This window comes from Sapajus apella, unplaced genomic scaffold (genome assembly GCF_009761245.1).
Source record: "Sapajus apella isolate SASKATOON/1434 unplaced genomic scaffold, GSC_monkey_1.0 scaffold26, whole genome shotgun sequence".
NCBI lineage: Eukaryota > Metazoa > Chordata > Mammalia > Primates > Cebidae > Sapajus > Sapajus apella.
In genome coordinates this window covers 4,401,802-4,422,299 of record NW_022436966.1, presented here as the reverse complement: position 1 = coordinate 4,422,299, position 20,498 = coordinate 4,401,802, and the positions used below count along the sequence as shown (strand labels likewise).

Sequence of the window (20,498 nt, the reverse complement as noted above, 5' to 3'; positions counted from 1 at the left end):
AGGCATTGACTGGCCTCAATTACTGGCATACTTATGTTTCAAGGACTTTGTGGCCCCGACTTAAGCACAAGTTTTAAATGGGAGTAAATCTCATATAAGCTTTTCCATTTACTCTCCTGCTTATTAAAAGTGAATAATAATGGAAAACCCTAAATGTCAGAGACTCTGGAAAATTGGACATAATGGGCAGTGTTCTCCTTAGTGGCATAACCAGTAACAGTGGGCCTAATGGAAAGTCCACTGTGGGATTATCTGTATTTCTATGCAAGAAAATTACTCTCCTTCTTTCTCCAACGGAGGTAATTCTGACCAACAAGGTTGGCTATCTTAGACCTGGTGTTGGAGAGCAATGGAAAGGAGAGTGAATAGTGGGAGCAAGCTTACCAGGGTTCCTAAGGCCATTGCTTTAGTGTCCCACCATATCTGTAAGGCCTAGGGGATGCTGTGCAGTCCTCCAGAGATAGCCAAGGAAGATGCAGAGCTGAGGCCATTCTCTGTGCTTGTAAACAATAAGCACACCCCATAAAGTCAGGAATAAGCCCATGAGAATGGCCCATATCCCACGGTCCCACAGCACCTCATCAGCTGCACTAGCATGTTCTGCAGATCTGCTGCTAGTGGGCCTCAAGTTGTAAATATATTTGCTAATGGATCAAAATAAAATCTCCTAGCAAAAACTGGACCTTACAAGTAATTTACATCCAGCCAGCAACTTATACATCTATGTCCCACAGCAGCCCACTGTAAAGCAACATGAAGGCTTCCAAACTGATTACCTTGTCCATATGAAAATGCCAATTTTATCCAGCAACATTGCTGTGCTTTCAGATTTCTGTAGATGCCAATGCTGTAATGAATGTTCTGACCCTCAGGGTGTCATCCACAGCCAGGCTCTGTGCCTGTCTTTTGCAAAACTTACCAAATCTCTGTCCAAAAAAAGTCCAAGACTAGGTTGATAACAGATTTATGTGTCAAAGGAGAACACATAGACTTTGGATAACTTTACTCCAAAAGAATTCTCTTGCTCTCTCAAGCCCATTCTGTTAATAACATGTTTAGTTCTGTTTCCAAGCTTGATTTTTTTTTATGGTAACAATTTGATTATTGAAATTCTTTAGCTTTGTAAACCATGGCACAAACTGTTCCCCCATGAAGAAACACAGCTTTCCATAAGCCTTCCCCAGAAACACAAGCATTAGAGGAGGGGATGTGATTTGATTTTTAGTAAGTAATCTTCCTAGCACTTCCCAAAGAGAAAGAAAGAGAGAGAGAGATACAATTTCACATACAGTTTTACATGTTGTAAAGCATCTGTGGAGATCAGAGGATAAAAGTATTTCCATGACAGAAACTTAAAATCTTAAGAGAATTTTCTTTTAAGCTCTTCACTGGCCAGTGGAAGAGTTGACCGCAGCTTTTTCCTTCATGTATAGAAAAACACTAGGCAACTTGGTAGTGAAGCAGGATTTTTCTTGGCCACTTTTGATGCAGAAATTTTCTTGGCCAATTTGCCAACTGGGACCTCCACTGGCAACAACTCCCACACCCCACCCTGTGTTATAGCTTGTACCCACATTCTGTGTTTCCCAAGCTTTTGCCCCACATCCAAGAAGAATGAGGATACACTGACAATTTGAAGGGTGAGAAGGGTGGAGAAGAATTTTATTGAGTGACAGAACAGCTCTCAGTGGAGATGTAGTCAGGTGGTTTCTATCTCTCCCAGTGTGGCTGACTCTGGGACTTTTTATGGACTCAGCATGGCAAGTGCATGCAGTTTGCGAGTTTTCAAAAACGGTTAAAGCAAAGACACTCAAAGGTGGGCACAACAGTGTAGAAAACCAATTAGGAAAGGGTAGGCATACGTAAAATAGGTAAAGGGTGGGATCAATCAGAGGAAAATGTGCCAAACAGGAAGAGGGGTTCTCAATCCGGTCTGTGGATTTGATTTGTAGCATGGCTTTCAGGCTTTAAACTTTTTCAGCTTGGAGGTGGGGTTTCACCTGGGATTCGCCCCTATCTGCCTAGACATTTGTCTGCCTTCTGCTGCTATCAGTGGGATTACAAATAGACTCACATTTTTAAAAATTGTGGCCTCCCTTTTTACCGCCACCCCACCCCCACCACCAAGTAGCAAAAGATGTTTTTAGATCCTGAACATCTCAAAAGTAAAATCTAGAGTTGACTATCAAAAAAGGCAGCCACTAGTCACACATGGCTATTGAGCACCTGAATGTGGCTGGTGAGAAATGACATGTGCTATAAATGCAAAATACACTCTGGATTTTCAGGGAAGTAATATGAAAAAAAGAATAAGAAATATTTCTTTAGTGATTTTTATATTAAGTTGAAATAACATTCTACATATATTGGGTTAAATAAGATATATTAGTAAAAATTTCACCTGTCTCTTTTTATGTGTTATAAATGTGGTTACTAGAAAATTTAAAAGGCTCATGTCATTGATGTTATGTTTCTGTTGGACATGCTGGTCCAGAGGACTAGTCTGGAAGATGCTTGTGAGAAGGGGGAATGACATGATTTCCATACAGGCCCTGAGTTCAACTATTTTGATTTTTAGTCACAGTTCAGAAATTATGGGTCTCTGCCCTTTCTGGTTTTCTATTAGGTCAGCCATGACTTTGCCTTTCTAGGCCAATTCCTACCCCAAACTTCTTATTCTCAGGCAGAAGTCCTGCATGCTCTAAGCCAGCATGTTAGGGGTTTGGGGTGTTTTCTTCAGAGGTGGCATTTCACTCTGTTAACCCAGGCTGGAGTGCAGTGGCAATCACAGCTCACTGCAGCCCCGACCTCTCAGGCTCAAGTGATCCTCTTGCCTCAGCCTCCCAAATACCTGAGATTACAGGTACCATGCTGAGTGTTTTATTAAAGCAAACAAGCATTTAAGGTCTCTCTACTACTTCTTGCCTGCATCATCATCACAGAGAAGAAAGAAACTTGCACCCTTTAAAACCTTGTTCTAAGTATCTGTACATTTATTGGATTATCTGTTCTACATTATTTTTGAAAAATTCTTGAGACACCAATATTATCCTCGTTTTACTAAAAAGGAGCCTGAGTTGACTACAGCAATAATGATGACTCATGTTTGCTGAGATCCATATAATTTGCAATTAATTTCTAATATATTTCTTCTGATAACCCTATGATATAAATGTTCCAAACAAGAAAATTATCTTTAGAGAGGGCTCAAGCACCTGGCCCCACAGCTGATAAACAGAGGAGCTAGCATTTATTCTTTCAACACATGTTTATTTGTTGTTCTAAGCAATGGTAAACACGGATATGGTCCTTTGATGGAGTTTGTATCCTAGTATTCACAGCACCCAAGTGTTAAGTGCTCTACTAAGAATCAAAATAGGGTGTTAAGTGGAAAAGCAATGGATATCTTCCATTGTCTCATTGAAAATGAGATCTGAATTACAAGAGGAAGCTGCCACATTAAGATCAAGGGACAGCAGCAGGTGCAAAGCCTGCAAGGCTGGAAAGAGCTTGGCACTTGGAGGAACTCAGAGGCCGGTGGTGATCGGTTGGCAGTAAGGTCAGAGACAGCAGGGAAGAGGGCCATGCAGGCAGGCTTGTAACCTGAGGAAAGGCATTTGGATTTTACTCTGTATGTAACATGAAGGCATCCTGGAGTAGGGGGCTTAGCAGGGGAGAGACAAGTGTCCTAGTGCCCTTCGTGCCCTCCACACTTGGACACTGCCTGCCTCTAACATTCTACAAGGACCACCCAGGATGAAGTGGGAAGAATCAGTTGTGAAGAATCAGGCCAGAGTGAAACTGGGAGGTCAGTGACGAGGTTGGTGCAGCAGTCCTGGGTGAGAGGCAATGGTGGTAGCCCAGTGTGGACCCAGTGGGAACGGTGAGAAGTGGATGGAGTCTGAGTTTTTGGTGATAAAGCCAATGAGACTGGCTGATGGATGGCTTCTCCCTCTTTACACCTGACTGTCCCTCCCGCTCCCTTCACTCCTGCAGTATCCATCCAAAAACACTAACCAGGGAAATCTAATTCCTGTTCACCCCATAGTAACGCCCAGAAGGCAGAATGAAGCACTGATAGTCATTATTTATCACCCCTTTGTTTTGCTTTGTTAATTCGTTGTCCTGCCTAGCTGTTAGCCTCTTAATTGTTCAGGCTGACCTTTAGAAACACATTCAAGATGAATAAGGAGGCCTTGCTATATTCCAAAATCATGTCAGTGAGAATAAGCAAAATGATTCTATTCTTTCACTTTCCTTTTGACTGGCAGGAAAATAAGCTGTTCATGCATTCATTTGCCCTACTACCATATGAAAACCAAAAAAGCAGAAGCATGCAATGTCATATATGCAGTCATCAGTCATTGGCAAATGTACAAAGCACCCTGCAGCACACTCCTGAGTAGGGAATGAGGGAGGAAAACTGTATTTAAGAACTAGATGTTGGCCAGGCATGGTGGCTTATGCCTGTAATCCCAACACTTTGGGAGACCGAGGTGGATGGATCGCTTGAGGCCAGGAGTTCAAGACCAGCCTGGCCAGCATAACAAAACCCCATCTCTTCTACAAATACAAAAATTAGCTGGGCATGGTGGCACAGGCCTCTAGTCCCACCTACTCGGGAGGTTGAGGCACAAGAATTACTTAAGCCCGGAAGGCGGAGGTTGCAGTGAGCCAAGATCATGCCACTGCACTTCAGCCTGGGCCACAGAGTGAGACTCCATCTCAAACAAACAAACAGAAAAGGAACCAGATGGTGTGTCACAAAGTGATTGTTTGCCACTGACAGTAAAATAAAGGAGAGAGAGCTTTTGGGTGGAGGTGACAAGCCAAAGGCAAAGGCTGGTCTGAAAAGACTACGAAGAGAAGGTGTTACCTAAGCGTTTCCTCAGAGGGTATGCTCAGGCTCTGGCTAAACAGAGAAACAGGGAGGGTATGGAATCAAACAGGGAGGGTATGGAATCAATGCCAGTCAGCAAAAGGTTACACATGCTTGCATTTGTATATGCAACTTCTTCTCCAGCCAGTGAAAACATTTTCTTGGCATATACGCTGAGCTTCATTAATACCCAAGGGCAATACATGCTCTCAGCACTAAGGAATGTAAACCCACCCTTCTTCACTTACCGGCTCAGCAAGTCTCTTCTGCGGAACACAGACGGGGATCAACTATGGCAGCAGGTGTTGGGCACATCTGTGTAGACTCCACACCCATCTCTCTCTGACATGAGGAAATTTTTACTCCTACACAGCAAAGAACTACACTCCCTTAAACACCTTTACAGGCTTCCACTGCCTGCCCACACAAGGTGTGTTTTGTGGAACACTTATTCTACAGCTGTTCATAGGTATCAAATACATTTGGAAATTGTTGCACTTAAAGAGAGCTTTTTCTCTGCAGGACTTCAAAGATGCTTTAATAAGCTGACATGCATTGGGAATCTCCAAAGGGGAAATATATGTAGCATTTCCCAAACTTGTAAATTACTGATCTGTTTTCATAGAGCATCACTTGGGACTGTGGAAGGCACGTTGTGAAATGTGAAATCATAATGGTCTGTGGAAGGCACTTTGGGAAATGCAGGACTAAGCAGTGTTTCCTCTAGTGCTTCCCCCCACCCCCGGTCAGATGCTGCCTGCTTCTCAGGAGTCCTGCACAAGGCAGGCTCCCCCAAGGTGCTGTTTCAGCCTACTCACCATATGTATTCCCACTTGTGGACCTCTGCTCACGCGTCCATCCCTGGCCCAAATTATCCTGCTCCTCCTTTCACTGTAAGTCAATCCAAGTCCTTTCTTCTCTGAAAAAGCTTTGCTCATCCCAGGACTAGAGATGCCTCGTGCCTCAGATCATCATAATATTGCTTTATGGCATACTCATTTAGCTTTTGATAGCTGATTTCTACCTCTGTCTCTAATACCTTGCACATGGTAGGTGTTCAGTAAATTCTCTATTAAAAAAGAAGAAAAACAGGAAGGAGGTAAAAGAGGAGAAGCACAAAGAAAGAAGCAGGGGAGGAGGAGGATGGGAAGAGTAGAGAGAGGGGAGAAAATCAGGGAGGTGACAGTGGGAAAAAGAATTTCACAGGATCTTGGACATGGTACTTTGAGTGTAGACGAGAGACAAAACCCAGGGAGCACAGCCTTGAGTACTTAGTGGAAAAGAAGATCCATGAGGTTCTGCATATACAACCATCTAAGGCAGCTCTCAAGAGGTTCCTGGCTCCATGCCATACTTCACTGCAAGGTAGTGCCCATTCATAGGGTGTCAGCTGTAACTGGTGAGTGTAGCACCTTAGAGTAGGCACAGACTATGACCACTTAACCTAACCTATGCTTTATAATAAAATAGTACATATTTATATTTGTGCTATTCAGAAAACAGCGTATGTATCCATTTCTTGGTTCTTTTTTTTTTTTTTTTTGTAAACAACATAATACAATATACAGGTAGTACTGAGGTGTTTTGTTTTTGAGATAAGGTCTTGCTCCATTACCCAGGGTGGAGTGCAGTAGAATGATTACAGCTCACTATAGCCTCAACCTCTGGGACTCAAGTGATTCGCCTACCTCTGCCTCCTGAGTAGCTGGGATCACAGGAGCATGCCACCAAGCCTAGCTAATTTTTTTAAAGAGATGGGGGCTTACTGTAGTGCCCAGGCCAGAGTGCAGTAGAGAACATAGCTCACTGCGGCCTCAAACTCCTGAGCTCAAGTGATCCTCTTACCTCATAAGTAGCTAAGACTACAGGTATACATCACCCTTGTTGTTGTTGTTGTTTTGTGGTTTTTTTTTTTTTTTGTACAGACAGGGTATCACTATGGTGTCCAGTCTGATCTCAAACTCCTGGCCTCAGACGACTCTCCTGCCTCAGCTTCTCAAAATGTTGGTATTACAGGCATGAGCCACCACTGCACCTGGATAGTACTATGAAACAAAACTAATAACATATAAAGTACAAAATATAACCCTAAAGCAGCTTCTGTTAAGAGGCCTACCACCAAAGCCAGTGTCTTCCTTTTACAGAAGAAGGGCCTAAAAGCCACAGAGCAGCTTGAGCTGGGTCTAGAACCTCAAATATGTGGCCTAGTGCACTCACTGCATAGACCATCTGAAGCTTAGCTTCTCATGGCTGGGGAGTCTATAATCTCATTCTCGGCCAGATGATCAGTTGCCTAAGATGGAAACAGAAAAAACATCCCCACATCTGCTTCATGCTTTTAACTCACATAAAAATGGCCAGTCTGTTTAACAAACCTATTTTCCTAAAGGGACCAGAGCTTCTTTTTATTTTTTCTGTGCATTTAAAAAATGCCAAACAAAATGGCATATGCTGTCAACAAGATGCAACAGACATCTTCCCAAAAAGCCCCTTCTTTGTAAGCTGTGAGTCCAGTTCTGTTGACTTAATATCTTCTTCAAAGACCAGCAGTCCTGCCAGAGCTCCACCCTGGAAAAGCTCATCCTATGAAAGCACAGCTTGGTGGGGCCGCCAGACTCCTGTCTCTAACACACTGTTAAATGCCTAGATATATTTCTTTCATGCTTGTGCAGAAATTCCATTTCAGAGTGTTGGGGCAACACCTAAGTCAGTCTCCCACATGTGGTTCGTGGAAAGAGCTGAGGCCTGGATGCCAGGAGGCCTGGGTTCCAGTCAGCATTCCCTGTAATTGTTACAAGTTGCAAGTAGATGACCATGCCCCTAGTGCCAGCAGCCTTGAGACATGGATGGGGGTACTGAGCATAACGGACCAGTGTGGGGCATGGGAGGGGGTCAGCCCAGCTGCTGCAGCCCCCTCTGCCAGCCCCCAGGACAGACCACAGCTAGGCAGGCTCAGCCAGGGCAGGACGGGGGCCAGGGTCAGAGCAGCGCCTCCACACTGAGTCACAGGCAGCCCCGTAGGAGAAAAAGAGCTGAATGTGGGTAAGAATCTGAGCATCCATAAAAGCCTAGTCCAGGAGAGCATTTCTGGGGCTTGTGAAGAGGAAGAAGAGAAAATGATGCTGGAATCCCCAGATTCAAGAAAACCAAGCCATTCGTTGTCCTGCAAGCTGTATCACTTCCTCTGGGGAAGTGATATTCCCAGGTAACCGTGTTTCACTTCCTCTGGGGAACTGATATTCCCAGGTAACTGTTTCTCTCCTTCTGAGCACTGGTACCTGGTACGTGGCACAAGAAGACAAGTGACATGATCAAAACAAAGCTTTGGTTTGTATTCCCTTCTACTCCTTGTAAATTTCATTCATTGAGAGATTATTTTCCTGCCACCAGATACAGCCATGGCAGGCCCCATAACTGTTCAGTGCACTCTTAGGCTATAAGCAGGTCCACCCTTAAAAACAAACTCCAAATTCAGTCATAGAAAGTATAATCCGAGAGATTAATCAAAACCTCCAACTTGAGTCAGAGTAAATCTTCCTTCCTCCCTGGCCTGGGCTAAACCCCAACCCTACCCTGTGAAAACGGAGGATGAGGTTGTCTTTCCTCCGTTTCTCCATTTTGCTCTTCTCCTCCTAGTCCCCACCCCAGCCTGTTAGCCAATTTCTTACCCCTCCTAAGTAGGGGCAGGTGAACAGAGGTAGGAGAAAAAGTAGACCTTCGTGAACTGGTCCCATTATAGGCTGGCCTGCGTTTAGCACTGACTTTTTTTCCCCTGGGGTGCTCCTTGGTGCTTCCTTTGGGATCTTCCTTCCAGCAGTTTCCTGGACATGGGCAGATGTTTCCTTATTCCCAGTGTTTACCTGTGGTGCTTCCACAGCCTCTGGGTCTAGCAGTCACCTCCAGCTTCTTACTGCCAAAGTCCCTCTGTCCTATTACATAGCCTCTTGGACAGTATTCAAGATGACTCCACTCTGTACTTCCTCTGCACAGCCCACATCTGGTCCACAAGAGAGACTTACAGGATGCATGGCTGGGCGAACCTCACTGCAGCCCCCTCCATCCTGCCGTACAGGCTGCCTCCGCTTTCTCAGACATGAGAACTCTGTATTTGCCATCTTCAGGGAACTCATTCCAAGCTCTCCAAGTAGCCCCATGGGGACACCCTAACTGTACTCAAGGTGAAGCCCAGAGAAGCCCTGATGAAATCTAATGAAAGGGTCTCTGGAGACTCACAGCATAGCAACTCTTCTCTCCAAGAAATCCCTTCATAAATCATTCTTCCTACCCTGGCCCCTTTTATAGCCTTCATCTGGCTGAAGAGTCCAAGCATCATGAAGCCAGTTCACAGATGTTTCCCTATCAGGCAACTTATTAGAATATCTTACATCTCAGAGCATAGGTCAATACTTCCATTTTAACATTGATTACATGCTTATCTCAGATTTTAATTATCCACTCATTTAAATATATACCCCATGGGGTTATAGACCTCATCTGGTTTATTCACTACTATATCCAGCTATGATAGGCACTCAATGAATAATTACTGAATTAACAAATTAATGTTCAAGTAAAGTAGTCTCCCCTCCTCAGCCTGTAAGCAATATGAGAGTAGGAACTGAGATTATGTTTACTCAACATTTGCCCCCAGTGAAGTCTGGTAGAATGCTGGTCCATAGTAGGTACTTTAAAAATGGCTTTGAAAAAAAATTAATAAACCTGGGCAAAAGGCTACATTTCTCTAGGAAGGCTTAATGGAAACTCCACTGACCCAAAACCTCTCTCCCATTCTTCAGATTCTTCACTTGGCTACACTGCTTAAAACTCTACTAATCAGATATTCTATCAGTTCAAATCTTTTTTAACAACAAAGATATCTCCACTGAGAAAATGGAAGCCATCTGTCATTTACACTTAAGAAGACAATCTGATACAAGGAACATAGAGGAAGGCTGTCAGGGCCTGGGAGAGTACTGGGAGGCACTCAGGAGAAAGGAGATGACAGGCCCAGGGGTGGGAGCTCTGTCAGAGCCTTGCCAGGGAGACCGAGAGTGCCAGGAGGTGAAAAGGAAGTGGCAGATAAAGGCAGTATTTTTTAGAGCTTGCCTTTAGCAAGCTTCCTCCTACACAATTTTTAAGAACCAGTTAAATTTTAGAGCTAGAAGGAAACTTTGATATCATCAAATTCCATAGTTTTCAAATATTTTTGAGCTGAAAAAAACTTCTTCACTGAAATCTTACCAGGAAGTCAATAGGAAAAACAGGTAAGCAGAGATCATCTGGTTCTAGATGGGTGGTTTTAGACAGGTTCTAGATGTTTGGGCTGGGAAACCAAACATGCACATACACATACATATCTACTAATGCATACATGTGTGCATCTACACACATATATACACATACATATACACATATATACACACATGTACACACACACACATACACACACACACAAAATTTTCTCAGAGTAGTCTCCAAACCTCCCCCTCATCATCCCTAAGTGCTCACAAAACACAGTGTATCCAGATACAATGAAAGATCCACAGTCGTCCTCAGCTATCCCATGTCCAAGAGACTGGGCTCCAGAGGTCAAAAGAAAATGGATGACACTAGACCCTACTGCTCCGTCCCCTTGATCAAGGAGCAGACCTTGTCCCCTCCACTTCCCAAACTCTTCATCCACTCTGTAAATGTTTGTTAAATCAAAGAAAGAGCCCTTTCTTGGGACCACTGAAGACTTCCCCCATGAGTTTAATACTACAACAAATATTTACTCAGTTCCTGCTACATTCTTGACCCGTGTTTGGCACTCAGAACAAGTGACCATTGTCATTGCTAAGTTAACCAACACTCTTTGGGTACTGCCTGTTCAACCTTCTCTGAGCCATATCAATTATAGTTTAATATCTAACCCACATCTTTCCCCTAAATGTGCTTTGAGACACTATGTGAACTGGTCTGCTGAAATGCAGATAAACTACATCTGTCAGCCCCCAAAAATGAAACTAATGAGACTTGCAAAAAACACGAGGTTTGGCACAATTTACTCTCTGCGAACCTTTGCTCCCAGGGATGACCACTGTTTCCTGTCTTTGGAACTTACAAGCCATCTGTTTAATAATCTGTCCTAGCTTCCTGCCAGGGACTGACATGCATCTCACCAGTCAGCAGTTCCCACCAAAAGTGCTTAGGGCCGCAGGGCCTCCCATCCCTTCTGCTGGCCAGTGTCCAGTTCGTACAAGTGGCCCCCTCATCCCTAACAAGGCTTTACCAGAGAGGATGGGCCACTCACCCACTGGAAGAGCACAGCGTGAATCTCCGAGTGTTCAATTTCGTGTAATTATTTCTGTATCAACAACATCAACAGGGCTCAAGATCACCTAGGTGAGAGTGTAAGAACAGAGACTTTACAATGAGCAGAACTAGGTTTGAAACCTAGCCCTAGCCCTCACTGTGTGGTTTTGACTAATGACTCTGAACTTGTAAAATGAGCCCATGGGAGCTCATGGTTGTCATTACTAAATGCAATATTGTGTATGAAGTGCTTAACACAGTGGCTGGTGTATATCAGCATTGTTATTATTAAAAGAAAATAGGCTTATTAATTAACTACTGCAGGTCAGGTGTGGGGATGGGGCCAGGATTAGGCCTGGGTGGAGGGCCTGTGTGTGAGGGCGGCTACTCATAAATACCCAATTCAATTCTTTTTTAGGCACTAGGTGATATACAGAAAAGACCCTCTTCCCTGTAGAGTTCAAATTTCATGGAGAAGAAATTATGAAAAAAATGTCTGTTCCCTTTTAGTCACCTGGTTTTTGAATTCGCTACCCCCAGGTGAAACCAACGCCCTACTGGACTGGTCCCAGGCTGAGTCCCGGAGGACGCCACTTTTCAGAGGGGCACACAGGTTATCTCATGGACAGGTTCTTCAGGGTGGCTCCTCACACCTCGGGATCACAGGACAAGGGCTTCCCATCATCTCCTTCAGCAACTGTTAGGGAGGCAGAGAGGAGCCGGGTGGGAGGTCCTCAATCCAACGAGGTCAACCAAGGAGGCAAAGGTTCTAACAGTTCATTCTCCCGGCCCTCCTGTGATAACTGCAGAAAAGTTACCCCATGCCTTTGTAGATTAAAATTAAGCTAGCAAGATTCAGCTGTAGTGGGCTTTAGGTGGTCTGGGTCACTTTCTAAAAACCAATTTCTTTTAAAAGCCCTTGAGCTGAAGGCAATAGCACTAAATGACAGCTGGGAATTTAAGTTTTCAGTTCTGAGAAAAAGAAAAGGGGGGGTTGGATATCCTTTTGTATTTTTACACTGAGGATAAGTCAGTAAGGAGATTTTGTTGTGTTTGTTGGTATAAAAAGTAATCAATTCAGCGTGCCATAGTTGTGAATTCAAACTGCTTGAAAAACACAGGAGTAATTAGCCCTTTTCACTGGAAAATACACTGGACAGTGACATGGATAGGTTAAGAGCAGAGAGCTGCAGGGAAGATCCACAGAAGGGAAAGGGTGTCTGCCAGGTTCCTTCTTCCTAAAGCACCTACATCATCTAGGTGAACCGGGGCTGTTCCGGGCGGCACAATACTTGCTGCTTTAATATTGACCAACTTGAAAATCACACTGGGAATAAAACCATGACAGCCAGGAACCCAGTACCAGAAGGTGAAACCCAGCCCAGAGTATTTGGCCAATGTAACTTACGGCATTAATAAAAGGCTTACAGAAAACCAAAGGCCTATTAAATATCCCTGCCCCACCTAGACTCACCACTTAATTGGGGTGGGGACCCTTAAGGCAGAAGGAATATAAATGGTTCCAAAGGCTGGAGTGACTTTGGTCTGAAAGGCCCAGATCCAATTAAAACAAGCCAAGAGCCTACATAACTGCTCTGTTTTGACATCGGGAAACCCACTCTAAGTTCTGCTAATGGCTGTGATATAGAGATTTTTTTATGATTAGTATTTCATGGACTTAATGAATGCTTAAAAGAACTAAGCCGCAATAAGACCCAAGATCACAACTTCCTCATCCACCACAGAAGGGCAGCTTGCCCCAGAACCAGCCTCTTCTTGGGAGGCAGTCCCCAGGTCCCTCATCAGGGTTCTGGTGGTCCTACTATTTGATTTGGGATTGATTTAAAGCATTCACAAGCAAAATGGGCTGTAGGCCCTTGCTGTGATTATAAAGGCTTCTGTGTGCCTAGTCATCTCCTCTACCTGCCAGAAATTCCCCAAAAGGAGAAAGGTTAATCCCTCTGACTTAAGGAAATTGAACCTAGGTAACATCGCAGTGTCCACCAGAAAGAGAACACACACACACCCCCTACTGATGAAAATTAGGGTATCTATCTCCCTTAACCAACTAAGAGTATATCTTGTTCTTTAATGCATTCACCATTTTTTGTATTGCTGATAAGCCACAGTAAGCAATACTGAGTATTGCTTATTGGGTTTTATTGAGTCCTTCACCATGAGCTAGGCACTATACTATATGCTTAATAAGTTCATTCTCTTTGTGTATCACAAGCCTTTCTGATTAGAAGCAGCACTTTCTTATTCAGTGTATGTTATCAATGTATACTAAAATGACAAATTTTCTTAGTAATCATGATTCAGTAGATACAGGGTGGGGCTTTGTCTTGTTTTTAATAAGCAGCCCAAGTAATGCTTATGATCAAGTCATTGTCCTAGAACACTTCCCAGCTTGTCTAAAACCTCTTGACTGAGGTGCCCACAGTGCCTCAGCAGATGTAAACTCATGCCAGGCAGGATGGAGCAGTCTGGTAACCTGAGGAAGGGGTGCCAACCTCCCAACATGACCTAAGAACCCATTTGCTTTCCTTGGGAAGTCATGTAACGAAGCTACCGCCTGTTGACCAGATGGCCTGAAACCCCCAGATCCAATTCACGCAGGCTGGAACTGGGCCAGGGTGCCGCCCCCATGCCAAATCATGGTGCCTCTTCGGTGGATTTTCTTATGTTTTTAATCCTAACTACCATCTTGTCTACTTTAGCCTGTTGTTCCAGCTTGTCCAATTCTAATCAGAATTGATTAGAATTGACTCCATCCTCCCATGTGTAAGGCACCCCTCCCAGCCAAGTGTCATCATCAGCACACGTGGTGGAAAGTGCCCATGTCCCCTGTTGTCCCTCTTAGGCAGGAGCTTCCCCAGACCTGCGGCTTTGAACTTGACCACAGGCTACTCCACCATCAGGAGGGTCCCCTTTCACTGTATGTTGAGCCCTCCCTTATGCATCTCTGTCCTTCCTGTAATTTTTTTTTTGAACAGGCTTTTAGCTGCTGAAAACCAAAATAATACCCTTAAAGGAAAGTTTTATTGGAGGGAAACTCTCTCAAACTGCAGACTATATCTTCTTGCATTTTATTAAACCTACAGAGTTACAGCCATGATTTAAAGCAATGGGTGGCCAAGTAACTTGAAATCTATTTTAGTTACCATTTTTGTTATTGATGGTTCCACTTTCTCAAAAGAAAAAAATTGTGAACAGAAATATTCATATAGGAAGCCAAGACAGTCTCATGGCTGCAAAGAAACACTGGTGCTATGCCCTGATCTTCCTCTTTGTGGCTCAGTTTTGCCACCTAAGGGAGTGTGATTTTTGCTGTCTCCTCTTTATATAGAGCTACTGGAGGAATCCTTAAGAGAAGGCTGTTCTGGACTTTGAGTTTCCTGAGCAAAATTAAACCATTGCAGTGGTAATATAGTTCTCTTAAAGTAGGTTTCCTCATTCACCAAACATTACCATTAGAGCCTGGAGTGATGAGAAGCGCCTAAATGTGGCTAAATAGATGAACACTTCCAGAGTTTTCCCACGTATTGTCAATGGGGCAACAAGTCATTGCCCTGAAATCTCTGGGTCTGTGACACTAGTAAGATTACAACTTGTATGTAGAACATAAAAGGCCTCTCCATACTCTATAATTACAGATTATGATAATCTTTCTTAAAGCAAATGTGTATATATTGTTCTTTATTCTTTAAAACTACTTTCCAAAACATATATTCTGTGTCTTAGCTTAAGTTGAATGTACTTCTTAGAATGAATTTATGTAGCAAGTCGACTCTGCTCTGTGCTGACAGGGTCAGTTGTCTTGTCGCTGAGCAGATTGTTGGGGCCAACCCAAGCTAACTATGAAACTGAAGGACAGAAGAGCTGACCTCTGGAAGTCCCTATGCTCCAGGGATTTCTCTCCCTGTATCAAAATCATCTTGAGACTCTTAAAGAGATCATTATTACCTCAAATATAAAAGGTGATTTTATTTGATATATTCTTGGAATACTGCTCATACACACCATCTTAATAAAATGAAAGCCTATTAAAGAAAACATCATTTAAGGAATAGAGGAGATGGATATAATGCCACAGGAAAGTGCAATGAATATTCATTTATACATTGAGAAGTGGAAACATATGGGAAGACATTGTTTGGGGTTTTTATTTTTTGCAATAATATGGGGCTCTTAAATGACACTACACATTTATAACAGTTGCCTGTTGACCAAGAGCTATAAAGGGACTCTCCAATTACAGAGAAGCAGAGCCCAAAGGATGCTATTCCTCAAAATAGTCATCTCTCATTGAGACCTACTTAATAATACCTCTCAAAGAGAATCTTTACAGTTTTATGCACCTAAAATACAGTAAAATCTCACATAAGGAGAGATCAGAGTCAGGGGGGCACTTATACTGATATGAAAAGTTACTTATTTTCAGTTCTCCAGATTAACCCCCATTTTGTCCTTATAATTCAAATTTCAGCTGAGTGAGAGTAAAAGGGGCATCTAAAAATAAAAATAAAAGAGACTCAATAGCATCTTAGTCCTGATCATAGAACAACTGATCAAAGAGAGATTCTCAGTCAATTAAATTTTGCCTAAACTTAGTTTTCACCCACTATAAACAAAAAAAAATAAAATAAAATAAAAATCCTGGTTCCTGTTACATCACCTCCAAATAGAAGATCCATTGAAATGTGAAAATGATTAAATGTGGAAATAAATATATACTTTCCAAATAATAACAATGACTGTGTTGGCATAATGAGCCTAGGATTTTCCCTTCTCTTTTTTCCATAAAGTTTTTAATGCCTTTAATTCCTTCGATTTAATAAAAGAAATGGTAATTTAAGAGAAGAGAGAGAGAGAAGCAGATGTGAGCATTAAAGGATGACTTTAGAACCAGATCTGTGATGTCTGGACTAGACTCCTTGGCGGGTGGAAAAATGTTCCAGCCCATTAATTTAAAGACTGAGTGAGGAGGTGTGAGTGACTGCTCACTCTAGGACACAGTGGTTCTCTGCGGTGGCCACTTCCATTGATATTACATCCAACACCACCTTCACTTCTGTGGCCCAGGTCTCCCAGGACACTCATTTGCAAGCTCGTCATTGTTAAAAATCACTCTCCGGGCTTCTTGTCATTCTCCTTGTCTAGTGATCCCCAAGGTTTTTGGACCCAGAGCCTTGGTATGAAATTCAATCTTCATTTAGTTTATGATTTTTTTCTTCACCCAGTGACAGTGTGATGAGATAATGTTTTCTGGCAGACTCTCCCAAGATTTAAACCTTCAAAAGTAAAAAAACAATGAGAGCTTAAAGGCCAGTGTTCAAAATTCCCTCAGTGATCTTAAGGGGACAGTGATGTCTTCCCAGATGCTAATTCCAGAGTGACAGAACTATCATTGTCTCCATCTGTCCCCACAGCAAAGTTATAGTTATTCTCTGTAACAGTAATAAACTCTCTAGTTATAAATAAGTAGCCCCAGAAAAATTTCTTTTCCCCAGAGACCATTTAGGAGGATACTGTAATATCAGACAGAATAACAGCAGACCAGAAGGGGGTTGGGGGTGACGCTGGAGTCACTGGATGGTGAAGAAGGGGTGGAGTGAAAGGATGCTGGAGGAGGAGGCATCCTTGCAGGTTGCCTCAGACTCCTGCAGAAGGGACCCAGCCCCAGCCCTTGCATATCAAGCTGAGAAACTCAGAGGACTCTTCTCATTCACAAGGAATGGATATGTTCTGATGCTATGGGACTCTGACATCTATGGTGTATAAACCACTTTGCATGCCCAGAACCTTCTGTGAGGTTCCATTCTGCATAAATTACAGTCTTGTAATCACTTCTTATAGCCGCTTTTTGTGTTCTTTAACATGGATTCAGACATGAGGGGAGGTGGCATCCTTTCATTTCTGTAAAGAATACATGTCTGTATGATTTGCCTTCAGAAAGAGGCTCTTTAATATCAGCATGTCCCACCCTTTGGGGACCTGACATCCAGTGTGGAGAAGCAAAGAGCGGGCTCCCCTCCAGTCTAGAGTAGCTCTGATCAGCATCAGGTCACCTCTACTCAGAAGGCTCCCAGAGGCCTGTGCAGGCTGGAAGATGGCCCAGGACTTGAGATCACTTCGAGCGTGCATGGATAGGGAGGAAAGCTGTACAGACTCATGTGACCTATAACTTGGACATTAACAGACCAAAGGAAATGCCATGCCTTACTCAGAGCCAATTTCTTTTCTTTAGATGAGATTAGAAGCAATTTCCTGTGTCACTCCCCAAGTGCCCTGCAGTCTTCCTCCCAAGGTCTTTTCTCTTTTGTTTGGTAAGTTTTCTTTCCTATGAATTCACCAACCTGAAGAGATGAAAGTCTGAGTTTTCCTACTTCCTCATTACACGAATGGAGGAATAGGGCAAGCTGTCATTGGAAGAACAGCACTCAGTACATGAGCAAAGCAACTCAAGCTTGTCTCCCTTAGCTCCAGTAAGGCTGATCCAAACTGGGAGGTCACCGCTGAAGCTTAGCTCAAACAAGCGCCACCGTCATTGTCATCAACACCATCATCATCGTCATCACCACCAAAATGATCCAAAAATGTTCTAATTTTTGAGGAGATTTGCTTAAAGTGAAGAAGGTTTTAATATTTTTATTGTGTACTGGATTCTTTAAATCAGAATAATCGAACTGAGGTGTTAAGAGAAAGAATATCAGAAAATCAGGCAAGACCTTGCCTAGGGAAATATGAATTGCCTAAAGGAGGAAATGGCTAAAAACTACAGATGATTTGCTTAATCTCAAATGTAAGGTATACCCAATTTCAATTAGCCTTTGGGTATGTAGTGAGCAGAAACCACACCCCCACCCTTCCCTTAGAGTTTTAAACTCTGGCACATAAACTGTGTTCTAATGTCCACCTGGTCCTGACAATGACAAGCTGAATGCTGTCTACTATAACTGCATGGCCAGGGTCCCCGAGTAGCATTTAGGTAATAGAAAAAAATCAGCTACTGTGCCAGTAGCCTTTGAGAGAAGACCTATACTGATACAGATTCCAGGTTATCTCTGGCATACGCAAGCCAAAAGCACAAATAGAATCTCCTCAGAAGTACTTTCAAGGCTTACAGACTGGGAATTTTCCTTCTGATACCATCCTTGTCAATTGTCAGATTGTGTATGATAATTATTTCAGAGACTCAAATCAGAAGAAATGTTCATGTAACTACACCTTCTGAAAGCAGAAGGTTGAGCTCACTGTTGATTTTTGGTGACAGAAGATTGTGGCAACACACTTTGAGAGTGGGCAAAAGGTAATCCAGATGGTAATTGGCCATAAAATTATTCTGTTTACGGGAAGCATTAAGTACCATGTCCTGCTGCTGCTCTTCACTTTAGTTTTATCACCTTTTTTTCCTCCCTATTCCCCTCCCCTGCCCTCAAATCTCTATCTCCCTGCAAGTGCCCTGCTTCCAAGTTCCAGAACATGGAACATGGAACGGCTTGCATGCCATTCCATCCCTAGGGAGAGCCTGCAGGGCACCACCATTGCTCAGGCACTCTTTTGACCAGAGCATGAAGGATTGTCAGACACCCTGGTGTGATCCTGCACAGCAGTCTTCAGATACAGCTGTTCTTCCATCCCCAAACACGTAAATCTGTGGCTCGTGGCAGCTTTGAAAATGTCTTTTTCCTCTGCAAAAGAGTCTCAATTCCACTCTCTGTTACAAAAGTATTCCTCCTAAAATATTAAGGTTTGTGCTTAGTCCACATTATACTGTGTGACTAACATATGAAGAGAAATCTTCTTGGTGATTAAACAAGTCTCTCTTGGGCTCATTGCAGTTTGGGGAAGTAAGCCCCAGGTCAGAAGCTCCTGGAGAGATCTTGAGTGTCACCCTCCCTCCATTTTCTGTGATGCTCTCAGCCTGTGAGAACGAGCTCGTGTGCTAACCTCCAGGCCAGCCCCTCCCTTCCCTTCTCTGTAGTGCTCTGCACACTTTGGTCCTTTTGCCTCCCTCGTTCCTTCAAAGTTTGACTTGTGTCCCTTTATGCAGATCACTACCACTCAAATTTAACAGTCCTGAACACTCTTTCCCTGGCTTCAAAAGAATAGATCTTTATGCTGGCTAACCCACGTTACTGGGTGCCAGTGTCCAGGGAATTTGTCTCCTGGGTAACACTCTGGCATTTTAAAAGGAGTCTCCAGCTGGGCGCAGTGGCTCATGCCTGTAATCCCAGCACTTTGGGAGGCCAAGGTGGGCGGATCACGAGCTCAAGAGATGGAGACCATCCTGGCCAACACGTTGAAACCTCGTCTCTACTAAAAATACAAAAAAATTAGCCGGGCGCGGTGGCACATGCCTGTGGTCCCAACTACTCGGGAGGCAGAGGTGGAAGAATAGCTTGAAGCCAGGAGGCAGAGGTTGCAGTGAGCCGAGACTGTGCCACTGCACTCGAGCTTGGTGACAGAGCAAGACTCCGTCTCAAAAAAAAAAAAAGGGGGGGGGGATCTCCATGAGATGACAACAGGGGAACCCTAACGTTGAAAATATCAGATTGGGCGCCAGAGCGGAGTACGAGTCTGAGGCTGAGGGAGTCATGGCAGGACAGGCGTTTAGAAAGTTTCTCCCACTCTTTGACCGAGTATTGGTTGAAAGGAGTGCTGCTGAAACTGTAACCAAAGGAGGCATTATGCTTCCAGAAAAATCTCAAGGAAAAGTATTGCAAGCAACAGTAGTCGCTGTTGGATCGGGTTCTAAAGGAAAGGGTGGAGAGATTCAACCAGTTAGCGTGAAAGTTGGAGATAAAGTTCTTCTCCCAGAATATGGAGGCACCAAAGTAGTTCTAGATGACAAGGATTATTTCCTATTTAGAGATGGTGACATTCTTGGAAAGTACGTAGACTGAAATAAGTCACTATTGAAATGGCATCAATGTGAAGCTGCCCATTCCACTGAAGTTCTGAAATCTTTCATCATGTAAATAATTTCCATATCTCTCTTTTATAATAAACTAATGATAACTGATGACAAAAAAAAAAAAAAAAAAAAGAAAATATCAGATTGGGCTACGCACAGGCACACGCCTGTAGTCCCAGCTACTCAGGAGGCCAAGGTAGGAGGATCGCTTGAGCCCAGGAGGTTGAGTCTGCAGTGAGCCATGATCGTGACACTGCACTCTAGCCTGGGTGACAGAGTGAGACCCTGTTTCAAAAATAAATAAATAAATTTTTAAAAATATATCAGACCAAACGGTAGTCTGGCTGTGCCCATGGTACACAAAGTAGGAAGAGGATGCCTCAAGGTAAGGAAATTTTGGTGTTC

At 43.4% G+C, this 20,498-nt stretch overlaps 2 protein-coding genes across 2 annotated transcripts in view; both read left to right on the top strand.

Moving 5' to 3' along the window:
• ANTXR1 (ANTXR cell adhesion molecule 1) overlaps positions 1-20,498 on the top strand; it is a 268,927-nt gene that overhangs the window by 224,533 nt on the left and 23,896 nt on the right. The gene's annotated exons all lie outside the window — the stretch shown is intronic.
• On the top strand, positions 19,740-20,225 carry LOC116560495 (10 kDa heat shock protein, mitochondrial). The gene has a single exon (XM_032291883.1). It carries the CDS (start codon positions 19,774-19,776, stop codon positions 20,080-20,082), a length of 309 nt encoding a protein of 102 aa, XP_032147774.1. The 5' UTR covers positions 19,740-19,773; the 3' UTR covers positions 20,083-20,225.